The 14,821-nt window shown below is 43.1% G+C and overlaps 1 protein-coding gene across 1 annotated transcript in view; it reads left to right on the top strand.

Annotated features, from left to right (window-relative positions):
- Positions 1 to 6,454: 6,454 nt before the first annotated feature.
- Positions 6,455 to 14,821, top strand: part of GOLPH3 (golgi phosphoprotein 3) — a 62,374-nt gene continuing 54,007 nt past the window's right edge. Inside the window, exon 1 of the mRNA XM_059173728.1 lies at positions 6,455 to 6,965. Within this exon, the coding sequence (XP_059029711.1) occupies positions 6,741 to 6,965 (225 nt within the window). The 5' untranslated portion in view covers positions 6,455 to 6,740. The remainder of the gene's footprint in view (positions 6,966 to 14,821) is intronic.

The raw sequence follows: 14,821 nt of genomic DNA, 5'->3' as shown, positions 1-14,821 counted from the left end.
CTACATTCCACAATAAAAAAGAACCAATTACTGATACACACGATAGATCTCAAGGGAATAATGCTGAGTGACAAAAGCCAATTTAAAGGCTACCTAGCATATGAATCCATTTACACGGCTTTCTCAAATGACAAAAATGATAGAACAGATGAGTGGTTGCCAGGTTAGTGGTTAGTGGTTAGAGATGGGGGGGGTGGGACTATGGGGGGTAACATAAGGGACCTTCGTAGTGAGAGAGCAGTGTTCTGTCTTGATTGGTGGTGGTTACACAAACTACACATGTGGTAAAATTGCATAGAACTACATGTGCACACACACACACACACACACACACATATAAAACCTGTGAAATCTGAATAATGCTATGGATTATACCAATATTCCTCTCCTGGTTTGGGTATTGTACTATGGTTATATAAGATGTTACCACTGGGGACTACTGGGTTAAGACTACACAAGACCTCTCTATACTAATTTTACAACCTCTTGTCAATCTATAATTATCTTTTTTTTTAGAGCGAGAGCAAGTGAAATGGCCGTGGGCGGTGCAGAGATAGAATCCCATGCACACTCCACCCCAGTGAAGAGTCGAACATGGGGCTTGATCTCATGACCCTAAGATCATGGGTGACCTGAGCCAAAATCAAGAGTTGGTTGCTTAACTGATTGAGCCACCCAAGTGCTCCAATCTATAATTATTTCAAAATTTTTTTTTTTTTCAAATTTTGGATCACGTGAAGAAAGACATCTTTTCTCCAAGGTTATAAGAGAGTTCACTCATAGTTTTCTTCTTGTGCTTTTACGGTTCTGTTTTTTAGGTGTCTTGAAGTTTTTATCAGATTGAAACAGAAAGAGCCTCCTGTACATCCAACTGCCTATACAACATCCCTTCTTGGAAGTTTCATGTGTTTCTCAAAAACTGAACTGAAATAAACTCAAATGCAAACCTGGTTAGAGCTCAGTAGTCCCTATCTCAGTGAATGGGCTGCCCTGTGCATTTTTTTTTTTTTAAGATTCTATTCATTCATTTGACAGAGAGAGAGATCACAAGTAGGCAGAGAGGCAGGCAGAGAGAGAGGAGGAAGCAGGCTACCTGCAGAGCAGAAAGCCTGATGTGGGGCTCCATCCCAGGACCCTGGGATCATGACCTGAGCCAAAGGCAGAGGCTTAACCCACTGAGCCACCCAGGTGCCCCTGCCCTGTGCATTCTTACACAAGCCAGGGATGAGGGGAATCATCCCTGAAAACCTCTCTTCGTTGTGGCCCAACACACTCCATAATCAATCTTCCATTGAGTTCATTAATTTTGCTTCCTAAGCATCTCTTGGAAACTGTCACTTCTTTCTATCTCTTCTTCCATGGTCATAGTTAAGTTGCTATCAGGTCCTTTGGGATTACTGCAAACTAACTGGCTGTGGTATCCATTGTGACCATCTCTTTCCTGTATCGGGGGAGCTTTTCAAAATACAAATCTGGTCATATTACATACCCACCTATTCCCTCCTTCCCTCTAAAAGGGAGGTATTTCTTTATTTATTTAATTGGAGGAAGAGAGAGAGTGAATGGGAAGGGCAGAGGGGGAGAGAGAGAGGAACAGAGAGAGAGTGAGAGAGAGAGAGACTCCCTGAAGTCATGACCTGAGCTGAAATCAAGGCTAGTCACTTAACTGACCAAGCCACCCAGGCTTCCCACAAAGGAGGTATTTAAAAGCAACTTTGACGGCTTCTCATTGTGTTTGGTTGGAAAAAGACTGAAATCTTTATTTTTTAATTTTTTTTAAATTAAAAAAAAATTTTTTTTTTTTAATTTGACAGAGAGAGAGGAGAGATCACAAGTAGGCAGAGAAGCAAGCAGAGAGAGACGGAGAAGCAAGCCCTCTGCTGAGCAGAGTGCCCGATATGGGGCTCAATTCCAGGACCCTGAGATCATGACCTGAGCTGAAGGCAGAGGCTTAACCCACTGAGCCACCAGGCGCTCCAAGACCTAAATCTTTTTTTTTTTTTTTTTTTTTAAAGATTTTATTTATTTATTTGTCAGAGAGCGCGAGCGAAAGCGAGCACAGGCAGACAGAGTGGAAGGCAGAGTCAGAGGGAGAAGCAGGCTCCCCGTGGAGCAAGGAGCCCAATGTGGGACTCGATCCCAGGACGCTGGGATCATGACCTGAGCCGAAGGCAGCTGCTTAACCAACTGAGCCACCCAGGCGTCCCAGCAAGACCTGAATCTTTAAATGGACTTATGGCACTGCATGATTTGATCCTTGTCTGTCACTACTGTTTTTGACAACACTCTCCCCCTTAGCCTAGCCAAAATGTTGGTTTGTGTTTTTTCTTAAGATTTTTATTTATTTCTGAGAGAGAGAGAGAGAGAGAACACAAGCTGGGGCAGAGGAGAGGAAGAAGCAGACTCCTCCCTGAGCAGGAAGCCCGACGCAGGACTAGATCCCAGGACCCCAGGATCACGACCTGAGCGGAAGGCAGACACCTAACTGACTGAGCCATCTAGGAGTCCACCTAAATGTTTTTCTATTTCATTCTCCATCATCCCATGATCTCTCCTTGCCAGAGGGCCTTCGCACGTGCTATTTTCCCTCAGGAATGAGGTTTGGTTTAGTAATTACTGTTCGTTCTTTTGTTTACGACTTCCTCAGAGTTGCTTTCCTTGAGTCCCAGTTAAAATATAAGTTTCTCATATATTTGAGAATATATGCTCTCAGAATACTAGATTCCTTCTGCATGCAAACATATTCAAAGCAGTTCTCCATTTTACATTAATGTGTGATGATTTGCTTAATATCTGTGCCCTCCACTACACAGCCTCATGAAAATTGACTGGTATCTCTTTTGTTTTTTTATAATATCCTCATTGCTTAGCACAGTGCCTGGTATATGGCAAATATATATATATACAGATACAAATATTTGTTTAATGATTGAATTAAGGACCGGAGTTCTAATGAAAATGTTTTCCATTAATGCAGGCTTGCAATTGACCAGATGTGGCATATTGGACAGATTTCTTAATTTTTCTGAATTGCAGTTTCTTCACAAGTAAAACGAGTATCTTAATCCTGGATTTCACGAATGCAGAGTCTCAGACAAAGGCTTTTGTGCTACTATTTTGTTAGAGAGCGTGTTAACTCCCAAGAACAGGAGCGAGGAAGAGGGGAAGGGTAAAGGGCAGAGAGACACATCAGGAATGTGTTGTTGAACTTGCACAGCTAAGTGCTGCTGAGAAATTGTAGAAAAGATCTCAGTGACCCATCTGAGGAGAGAAAGGGGAACTTCAACTACCCACCTGAAGTGCTATTTCCTGTGTCTTTCCAGATTCCTCCTCTTGGGCAGGAAGCATGCTGAAGGGCTTTGCTGCTGGGGTGGTTGGTGTTTCCTTGGAGGAGCCCTACCTTGTCTACAGGATTCTGGTGGCCGTTACTGGGGAACATGCCTGCCCCATGCTCAACAGTCATAAATAAACAGTCACTGTCGTTAGGGATATATATTTTGATTCCCAAAATACCATATCTTTCTTTCCTTTTTTCCTTCTTCCCAAGTAAGGTGATTTTGAAGTCTAGCTTGTGGAGAATAAACAAGGAAAAGTGGTAGAAAACCTCTGAAAAAACAAATGATGAGGTTATGTAAAAATCTCATTAATTAATCATTAATGACCATGCATTTTTGTGGACAAAATACATGTGGCGATTCATTATATTTATTATGGTATTGTTTGTAATAGCAAAGAATTGGAAACAATCCTAAATGTCCTTCTATGGCGGTGGGGGAGGGGTGTATGTGTGTGGTGTGTGTGTGACTCAAGAAAAAAGTACATTACAATAGAATACAATGCAGCTGGACCAAAGTATGAAGAAGCTGTTAAGCACTGATACAGAATGTTTTCCCACATTAAGTGAAAAAAATCAAGATACAAAATAATGTGTATTATGTGCTATTATTTGCATTAAAAAGGAAGGAAACCATCTTCATACTTGCTTGAATATACATAAAAACATATTCTCTGGAAGGATAGCCAAGAAAGGGTTAGTAGAAGTCAGTTATTTTACCAGCAAAAATGGGTTTATTTGGAAACACCAAAGAAATGCACAATAGTTACGGCTGTATCTTGTAGCCTCCCCTTTCCAGCCTCCTGACTTCTACTTTAGTGGCGTTTCTCTGTATTGATTTTATAGCAGTGCTATTGGGTGCCTGGGTGGCTCCGTTGGTTAAAAAAACCTGCTTTCGGCTCAGGTCATGATCCCGGGGTCCTGGGATTGAGCCTGGCTCATCCGGAGTAGGGTTCCCTGCTTGCTGGGGAGCCTGCTTCTCCCTCTCCCTTTGCTGCTCAGCTTGTGCTCTCTCGCACTCTGTCAAATAAATTAAAAAAAAATCTATTTTTTTAAGTTTATTAATGTATTTTTAGTAATCTCTACATCCAACCTGGGGCTGCACCTGACAACCCCCAGATCAAGAGCTGCATGGTCTACTGATCAAGCCAGCTTCACAACCCTGATTTGCATAGCAATGTTATTAGTTGTCACCTATTTGTTTGTATAAGCACCCAAATATTTTAATACCTATTAAGGCATAACTGCATAAGATGCTAACTAAACTTAGTTTTTGAAGTTCAGGAATGGCTTAGCTGGGTGGTACTAACTGGCTCAAAGTTTTTGATGAGATTGCAATCACCTGTGAGCGAAGGACTTGACTGGGGCCGGGAGAGCTGCTTCCCAGAACGGCTCACTCCTAGGGCTCTGCGCCTGAGGCCTCAGCTCGTCCCCAGCTGGGCCGCTCCATAAAGCTGCTTGAATATTTCCGATATGGCAGCCGGCCTCTCAGAGTGAATGATCTGAGAGAGAGAGACAGAGGAGAGGGACAGGGAGCGGCAGCACAAGAAAAGAAGCTGCAGACTTTTATGATTTACTCTAAATCACACACACAGTCACACCTGCCACGGTCTACTCATTTGAAGAGGCAGAGTCAGGCCCACACACAAGGGAAGGAGAGTTAGGCTTTCTCTTTTCAGAGGAGTATCAGAGAATTTTAAGTATTTTGAAACCACCCTGGGAGGAGAAGAGAACAACTGGGTGAACAGTGGCAGGGCTGGAAGGAAGATTTTCCACTATATTTATTTTTATACTATACAAAACAAATTATTAATTACATATCTTTTAAAAAGAGATATTTTAAGCTATTTGGTAAAGAACTGGGAGAGAAATAAAAGAAAAAAAAGGGGGTTTGAAGGGGATGTGAATGGGGGTCTGTAAGATACGAAAAAGAGAGGGTCTACTTTGTGCTCACCTTGCTCTCTTCCCACCTCAGATTTAGCATTTTCATTTTCTAGGGTTCGAGGTGGTGAGGGTGTGCGGCCAGTAGTTTCGGGTAATGGGTTTGTAGAGGAGCGGGAACTCTGTAGCGAGAATGTTCTATAGGATAGTTTTACTGTGGGCGTTTATCATTTATTTGAGCGCCAAGTCCTGTTACAACAATATCTCTCCGGTCTAAGTCATTCTGCAGCCATGGCCTGTGGTCATTGCTGATTTTTAAAAACACCGCATGGCATCCAATACCATTTCTGGATGGTTTGTTTCTAAGCTCCACCCTTCCGGCCCCCCAAACTCCCCGTCAGGTCTGACATCGATGCTCTAACAGAACTTGCATCAATTGTCAAGCACGACGAGAGGATTTCACCTGGTGATAAAATTGGGGGAGATTTAATTTGGACAAAGACGTGGCATGAAACCCAACGGGTTTATTGTCTCTATAAAAAGGTCTTTCAGGTCAAGTGTACCGACGCGTACAGCACTAACTGTACTCACGGCGCCCGGTCACTTTACAAGTCGCGAGGCGAGGAGAAAGTTTTAACCTCTCTTTAATACACGTAGTCAACACTAAAAGCCCGCTTTCAAGCCATTTAAATGCAGTTATTCCTCCTGAAGGGTCAGGGCGCGTGGGCAGAGAGCGAACTCTCCCCTCGCTCCAGCGGCGGCGAGCAGAGTCCTTCCCGCTTCTCCCGCGGCCCCCGCCCCGACTCCAGCACCCCCGCCCCTCCCCCTCGCCCGCGGCCTGCTCGGAGGACAGAGGTGTCTGGGGTGGTAAGGGCATGGCTTGGGGCAGAGCGGTGTCCACCGCCGCAAGGCCACGTCTCCCCCATTCGTGGGGGGGCCTCGCCAGTCTCTGGCTGCAGGACGGATTTCTCGACAGGCAAAGGGAGAGACCGACGAAGGGAGAACACGTTACGGGCCACGGCGGGGGGTGGGGGGGACGGCGGGGTCCGCGCCCACGCGAGGGCGAGCGCCGGCGGAGACCCCAGAGCCCGGGAAGAAGGTCAGCGTCGGCGGATTCCCGCCCTCACCCCCGCCTCCTGGTCGCCTCCCGGCGCTTCCGGTGCTCTCCCGGCCAGCCCCGCCTCGCGCCGGCTGTGCCACATCCTCCGGTGACGTCAGTCAGCGCCGCCATATTGGGAAGGCGCAGCCGCCGCCGCCACCTCCTTCTTTACCTAGGAGCTCGGGCTGCCTGGGGGCCCGCGACCGCAGGAGGGAAGAGCTCTTCCTCCGCTTCGCCGGCGCCTGGCCCGCCCGTTTCGCCCCGACCCGTCTCCCCATGACTGCCCCCCGCCCAGCTGCCGACGGACGTCGCCCCGGAGCCGGGATTTAACACGGAAGCCCGGGTCAGAGGCCGCGGGGGGAGGAGGAGGGAGACCCGGTAGGTCCCGCGTCCGTCTCGGCCCGGCGCGGCGTCTCGGCGGGAGCCATGACCTCGCTGACCCAGCGCAGCTCGGGCCTGGTGCAGCGGCGCACCGAGGCCTCTCGCAACGCCGCCGACAAGGAGCGGGTGGCGGGCGGCGGCGGCGGCAGCGGCGAGGACGACGCGCAGAGCCGCCGCGACGAGCAGGACGACGACGACAAGGGCGACTCCAAGGAAACACGGCTGACCCTGATGGAGGAGGTGCTCCTGCTGGGCCTCAAGGACCGAGAGGTGCGGGCGCGGCGGGCAGGGCGGGGGCGGCCGGAGTCTGGCGGTCGGCGCTGGGCCCGGGCGCAGGCGGGAGCCCGGCCTCCGGCTCTGCGCGTCTGACCTCCGGAGTTCCTGAGCTGAGCGCCCTGCCGGCCCGGTGCTTCCAGGTCCTCTCCGCACCGATTGCTTGGATTTCCCTTCCTCCTCACACAGTCACTCCTTTCATTTTGACTCCCTGGCAGTGTGTGTCTTCCTTCCTTTTTCCGCGTGTTTCACCCGTGTAGACCCCAGGGTGCGATTCCACCCGGAGACTGCCCCGTTGGAGTGAAACACCTGGAACCGAACTCTCCTGGGTTTTGCAGGTTTTAGAATCTGCGAGGGCTCCACGGATCTGCTTTACGGGAGATTAGGAAAAAAACAACATACCAAACCAAACCAAAACAAAAAAACCCCATCAAACTTAAGGTGTAGCATTTGGAATTTTGAAAAATTTCGGTGAAATGGTAATGGAGGCAAAAGTGTTTTTTTACATCTAATAAAGTTAAAAGTCCAACAAAATCCACATGACACCTTCTGGAAAATGACTTCTTAGGTAAACCTTGCTTTGGGAAAGAGATTATTTTTAGTACCACTTTTATATTTTGTCAGTTGATTAGTCTGCAGAAAATCTTGACGTCTTAAGGAAGGACTTTTTTGGGGGGCTGCTTAAAATGTTGGGTTTTGATTTGAAGAAAGGTCTCACAGCCATAGGTAGGTTAAAGTTGCTATAGATCTGTCTTCGTGTTGTGACTTCGAAAGGTTATTTTCACTTTAGTATTTTAAGAGAATTTTCACGCATAGAGAGCTTGAAGGAAACTAAAGTGGACATATTTATATTCTTCTCCTAGGTTCTGTCATTAACGTTTTCCTGTTTTTTTCATCCCATATACATTTATTTAAAAAATGACTATTTTTAGAGATTTGCAGCCAGTCAGCCAGGTGAATGGATATTCTATAAATCACTTATGGTTTGGTAGTTCTAGAAGCTTGTTTTATCTCAGCATGAAATCTACAAACAGTACATTCTTTTTTTTTTTTTTAAAGATTTTATTTATTTATTTGACAGAGAAATCACAAGTAGTCGGAGAGGCAGGCAGAGAGAGAGAGAGAGGAGGAAGCAGGCTCCCTGCTGAGCAGAGAGCCCGATGCGGGACTCGATCCCAGGACCCTGAGATCATGACCTGAGCCAAAGGCAGGGGCTTAACCCACTGAGCCACTCAGGCGCCCCTACAAACAGTACATTCTGAGAGTCAGATACAGAAAATACAAAATATCCAAGTTTTGTTTCGATTTTTAATAAAGTTTTCCCAATTCACAAAGGTGGGCAAAAAATTTAATCTTTGTAATACAATTTAGTCTTATTTCACCAAAACTTACTAGATACAGGTGAGTTTTCTGTGGACCGTGGCCTCCTAGTATTTAATAATTTAGTGAATTAAAATTTACTTTGATGGAAGTGTCTAGAATATTTGCAATACCAAGGTTTCCCATTTGCAAGTTTTAATGATGATCACTTGAAAAGATGTCCCTCTGGTGTTAAAGGGGCTCAGTTTGTTTATTAATTACTGAGTTCTGGAAGCAGACTCTGAAATTCCTTTTTGTTCTGTGGGAAAACAACCTGCAGATCTTCCTCAACTTATGATAGGGTTATGTTCTGCTAAACCCATCATAAATTGAATACTTTAAGTTGAAAATGCATTTAATTAATACCCCTAATCTACTAAACATCATAGCTTAGCTTAGCCTACCTTAAATGTGCTCAGAACCTTTGCGTTGGCCTACAGTTGAGCAGAATCCTCTATGACAAAGTGTATTTTACAATGAAATGTTGAATATTTCATGTAATTTATTGAATGGTATATTGAGAGTGAAAAACAGAATGGTTTTAAGTGTATCGTTAGTTATGCTTGTGATCGCATGGTTGCGCAAATTGTAGCAAATTGTATGCATATCACCAGCTCAGGAAAATATCATAATTTAAAGTATTACTTTTGTGCCGTCATAAAGCTAAAAAATTGTTCAGTTGGGGATGGTCTGTCGATGTAGAGTGTCCTAGAAGTGTGATTCTAGGAACTATTCAACCTGCTTCACAATTTAGAATCGTCACAATTTAGAATCTTGGTAATTCATATTTTTCTTTTAACTCTTTTTATCTTTTTCCTTTGGAACAAAAATAGCATTTTAGAAAATACAGAAAAAATGAAGAAAGCAAGTCATCTATATTCCTGTATGAACATTTTGGTTTATGATAGTTTTCTGAAGGAATAAGTCCTGTGCATAAAACTAAAACTTAAGAAAACCAAGAAACAAAAACCCCAACTAAAACCCAAATTAGCTTTTGGATTTGAGTCACTTTAAGTGAGAAATTACAGTGAAAAAGTCCCTTTTTTCCCTCAAGTATATGTTACTGGAAAAGGTGAAGCTAAAGCATATTAACTTGCTATGTTTCTGTGCTTGGTTTTCATGAAGATAATCTAAAGAGTTTATTGAAGCCTAATGGTACTTAAAAAATGTAGACAGTTTAAATTTCTTTGGTGGCAGGTAATTGAAACCATGTGTTGTGTTCCTGTCAGGAGTCACTGTACTTTGCTATATTGTGGCTAATGTCCAGACACAAGCCAGTTCTGACTATTTCTTGCTGATTTCAGTAGTCACATAGAGAAATTTTTTATTTCCCTTTTTGCTGGCAGGGAATTGAAGTGGAGGTAGGTGGGCTTGGGATTTGGCATTGCTTTAGATTTAGGTTTTAGGCATTAACTTAGATAACTTCTTTTGTCACATCTTTACAATACTAATAACTAAACCTGTCACCTTCTCCATAAGTTTTGGGAGACCCCCCCCCCCCCATTATCATTCTTTTTAGGAGGTCAGGAATTATTCTTACTGAGAGTCTAGGCATTTATGCTTGTTAATATTAGATTTTAATTTATGTTTAATACTAAGTTCCAAGTTTTAGGCACAATATATAGCTTCATAAATACACTGCTTTAGCTTAACATCCATCTTTGTTGTCTTTGGGTACTCTTAAGGTACTAAAACCTAAATTTTAAGGTTAGGCAGGTTATTAATGATAGATGATGTGTGTGTGTGTGTGTGTGTGTGTGTGTGTGTGAACTACTTTATTTGTATTCAGAGAGTTGAGAAGAAGTATAAAGAAATTGTAAAGTGGTGAATATTAGTTTTACTTTTTTTTAAAAGATATTATTTACTCATGGGAGAAGGGAGAGTGCACTCAAGAGAGAGCACAAGAGGGGCCGGAGGGGCAGAAGCTGGGAGCCTGGGATATGACCTGAACCTAAGGCAGACGCTTAGCCCACAGGGCCACCAAGGTGCCCCTTACTTTGACTTAAAAAGCAACACCAAAAACTGAGACATTATAGCTTTTTAAAAAATACTTTTTGTTCAGTAATGTGTGCAGGAAAGTGCACATAGGTGTGATGAATTTTCACAAACTGAACACAACTGTTAAACAGCACCTAGGTCAAGAAACAGAGCATGACCACTTTCCAGAAGCCCCACTCAGTGCCTTTCTAGTTACTGCCTATTCTTCAAGGGTAGCCACTAGCTTTACTTAAGAATTCAGCATAGAATAATTTTTGTTCATTTTTTAAAAAAAGATTTTATTTATTTATTTATTTGACAGAGATCACAAGTAGGCAGAGAGGCAGGCAGAGAAAGAGAGGGGGAAGCAGGCTCCCTGCTGAGCAGAGAGCCTGTTGCAGGGCTTGATCCGTGGACCCTGAAGTCATGACCTGAGCTGAAGGCAGAGGCTTAACCCACTAAGCCACCGAGGCGCCCCAATTTTTGATCATTTTTGTACTTCCATTTGCATTTTTTGCTTTGGATTGTGACATTCATCCATGTTGTATAGGTTGTCATTTATCCATTTTCTCTGAATTATCAGTCTTTAATACATCTGTAATCTACAATATTTAAAAAATGACATTGACTTATATCCTGAATCTAGTGTCCCTCCTGTCCTCTCTTCACTAAGCAGAAGGCTCAGCTCGCTAACAAACAGATGGTGTGGCCTCAGATTACCTATTGGGAATGAATCTAAAGTCATTGTGAGGAATTTTTTCTTTCTTGAATTTAGGTACACATTTTACCCTTTTTACCAATGATTTTCCTTTGTGGCTTTTATTAAAATACAGATGCTAGGTCTCTCTGGTGATTCTAGTGCTCAGTCTGGATTGAGCATCAGTGACATAGATAGTAAATTTTCAGAGGCCGCACTAAGGATGGCTGATAGGTTTAAATTTGAATTCAACTTTCAAATTAGCAAAATTCCTGTAATCTTCCCCTGTGTTTGAAGGCTGAGGGCATCTGATGAGCCAGATATTTTCCTTTCCCTGACTTTGATTTTTCCATAGATGCCTCCAATAGAATTTTCAGAATGCCTCATGGAGAATTACCTCAAATATGTGGTGTCATGTTTTTTTTTTTTTTTTTCACTTTATTTATTTCCATAGGACATCATTGTTGTATTATATGTATTAAAATTTTTTATTTTATTTTCTTTTTTTAAAGATTTATTTATTTGACAGAGAGGGAGAGCACAGGAGGGGGAGCAGGAGAGGGAGAAGCAGACTCCGCTGAGCGGGGAGCCCAATGCGAGGCTCCATCCCAGGACTCTGGGATTGTGATCTGAGTGGAAGGCAGATGCCTAACTGACTGAGCCACCCAGGCACCCCTGTTAAAAAATTTTAATTGAAGTATAGTTGACATAGTAGTTTGAGGTGTGTAACAGTGGTTTGACAATTATAAACATTTCAAAATGCTCACCTTGGTAAGTTCAGTTACCATCTGGCAGCATACAAAGTTATTACCATATTATTGACTAATCCCTATGTTGTACTTCTATCCCCTTGACTTTTTAAATTTTAATTTATTTATTTAAGTAGGCTCCATGCCCAGTGTGGAGCCCAATGTGGGGCTTGAACTGATGACCCTGAAATCAAGATCTGAGCTGAGATCAAGAGTCTGACACGTAACTGAGTCACCCTTAACCTATTTCACTCCCCCCCCATCCCCCCCCCCCCCCCCCCCCCCCGCTGTCCTCTGGCAACCACCAGTTGGTTCTTTGTGTTTATGAGTGTTTCTATTTTTGTTTATTTGGGTGTTAGATACTTTTTTTTTTTTTTAAGTTTTTTATTTGAGATTTTATTTGCCAGAAAGAGAGAGAGAGAGAGCAAGCACAGGCAGGCAGAGGGAGAAGCAGGCTCCCTGCTGAGCAAGGAGCCTGATGTGGGATTCGATCCCAGGACGCTGGGATCATGACCTGAGCCGAAGGCAGCTGCTTAACCAACTGAGCCACCCAGGTGTCCCGGGTGTTAGATACTTTTAAATATTTTCATTGATGGCAGATCTTAGTGCTTTAATGTTGGACTTAATTATTATAAGTGGCCAGGTATAATTTAGAGTGTGCCTATGCAGTAGTAGAAGTAGAAAGAGGTGTAGTCTTTGTCTGAGATGTATCTTTTGTTTTACATATATTCTTTAAGCCCCCTGACCCTCAAAATTATTTAAAATGGAGAAATAATTCTCTCCCATGGTTCTGATTGGACTGTTGTAGACATTTATTGTTTTACTCTCTACCACATTGTGTCCCTTCTCTCTTCTTACCCCTCCTTCACTTCCTTTTATAGGGGTTCCTCCATTGTGTATAGCTTTAGGATGCCCTATTGAAGCATTTACCCCTCCCCTTTTGTAGTGCAGTCATACCTAAGCTTTTCCACTCAGATAATTTCTTCCAGGGCTTTGGATCTTGATAGTGGAACAGGCTGTGGGGTTTTTGAAGACCTATCAGGTGGTGCCAGTGGGTGGATCAGAATGTTTTCTGACTCAATTCCTTGAGATCAGACTATCTGAAATGGTTTTTTGAGCTTCTTTCTCCCTGGCCCATTGATGCTGTCTTTTCCATCTTGGTTTTCCATGTACCTTTCCTCTAGTTTTCTGTTTTGTTTTGTTTTTACTTGTTTTTTTGGTCTGTTTTTAAATAAACTCTACCCCCATGTGGGGCTCAAATTCACAAAGCCAAGATCAAGAGTTGCCTGCTTTACTGATTGAGCCAGCCAGGCACCCCTTCAGGCACCTTTCAGTTTTGTAATCTTCAAGATCCTTGCATTAAAGTCTTTTTTTTTTTTTTTTTTAAAGATTTTATTTATTTATTTGACAGAGAGAGATCACAAGTAGGCAGAGAGGCAGGCAGAGAGAGAGAGGAGGAAGTAGGCTCCCTGCCAAGCAGAGAGCCCAACTCGGGACTCCATCCCAGGACCCTGAGACCCTGAGATCCCAGGACCTGAACTGAAGGCAGAAGCTTAACCCGCTGAGCCACCCAGGTGCCCAGCCATAGTCTGTTATTAATGTTTTTAATGCTTCTAGATAAGAACCTTGGGACACCTGGGTGGCTCAGTTGGTTAAGCAGCTCCCTTCGGCTCAGGTCATGATCCCAGCGTCCTGGGATCGAGTCCCACATCCGGCTCCTTGCTCAGCAGGGAGCCTGATTCTTCCTCTGCCTCTGCCTGCCATTCTGTCTGCCTGTGCTCGCTCTCTTCCCCTCTCTCTCTGATAAATAAAAAAAAAAAAAAGGAAAAAAAATTAAAACAGTTATTACTTAAAAAAAAAAAAAAAAGAACCTTAATGCAATAATTCATCCTGTATCTTGAAAAATTAGTAGGTGGTTCAGCTGAGTAATACACACTAATATAAAATAGTTAAATAACTAAAGTGATGGAATTGACTTTTGTATGGCCTTTAAACTGGCTCCAAAGATTGATCACAGAGATGTTCCAGTTTTGGAATAAGGTTCTTAAGGTCAGTATTTTGAAATACAGTACTCATCAAGATGTATAATTTTGTTCAAAAATCATTCTCTGCATGCAGTGATATATACCATCTTTGCGTTTTAAATTTGTTAGCTAGAAATCATTCTGCAGATACTCAGAATTTCTACATGTGCTAAGATTTTAATAACTTAAAATCTAATAAAAGCTTCTGAGCTTTGGAATTTCATGATTCCTTTATTAGTACAAATAATCTTTTATTCCTATTTTTAAAAGATTGAATTTTCATTTTTTTCTGGTGTATTTAAGAGTAGGTAGACCGTATAAGACACACAGGATCTCAGAAATTAGTTTTTAGAGTTCATTGAACCATCTTTACCTTTTTCTTTCTTTTCTCTTTTTTTTTATTAAGATTTTTATTTATTTCTCTGACAGAGGGCACAAGCAGGGGGAGCAGGAGGAAAATGGAGAGGAAGAAGCAAGCTCTTTGCTGAGCAGGGAGCCTAATGTGGGGTTTGATCCCAGGACCCTGGGATCATGACCAGTGACCGGAGCCCAAGGCAGTCACTTAACCAACTGAGCCACCTAGTTGCCCCCCATTTATACCTTTTTTTTTTTTTTTAATTTTATTTATTCATTTGACAGGCAGAGATCACAAGTAGGCAGAGAGGCAGGCAGAGAGAGAGGGGGAAGCAGGTTCCCTGCTGAGCAGAGAGCCCGATGTGGAGCTCGATCCCAGGACCCAGAGATCATGACCTGAGCCGAAGGCAGAGGCTTAACCCACTGAGCCGCCCAGGCGCCCCCGTTTATACCTTAAAAAAAAAAATGTTATGCTATTGAAATTATTTTTGGTACTTGGGGTTCTTTCACAGTTGGCAACATACTCACTAATCTTATAAGCCATCTTAATATTTGATAATGTATTAGTTAATTTTAAACCATCTGATGGACCCTGTGTGGATCATTTGATACATGATATACGATATTTCCAAGTATTTGATATACTTTAGAATTACTGTGTGTGTGTGGTTTTTTTTTTTTTTTTTACTTTGA

The sequence above is a fragment of the Mustela lutreola genome, chromosome 5, assembly GCF_030435805.1.
Source record: "Mustela lutreola isolate mMusLut2 chromosome 5, mMusLut2.pri, whole genome shotgun sequence".
NCBI lineage: Eukaryota > Metazoa > Chordata > Mammalia > Carnivora > Mustelidae > Mustela > Mustela lutreola.
Note: the sequence above shows the minus strand (reverse complement) of the source record. Positions and strands in the feature narration are given on the sequence as shown.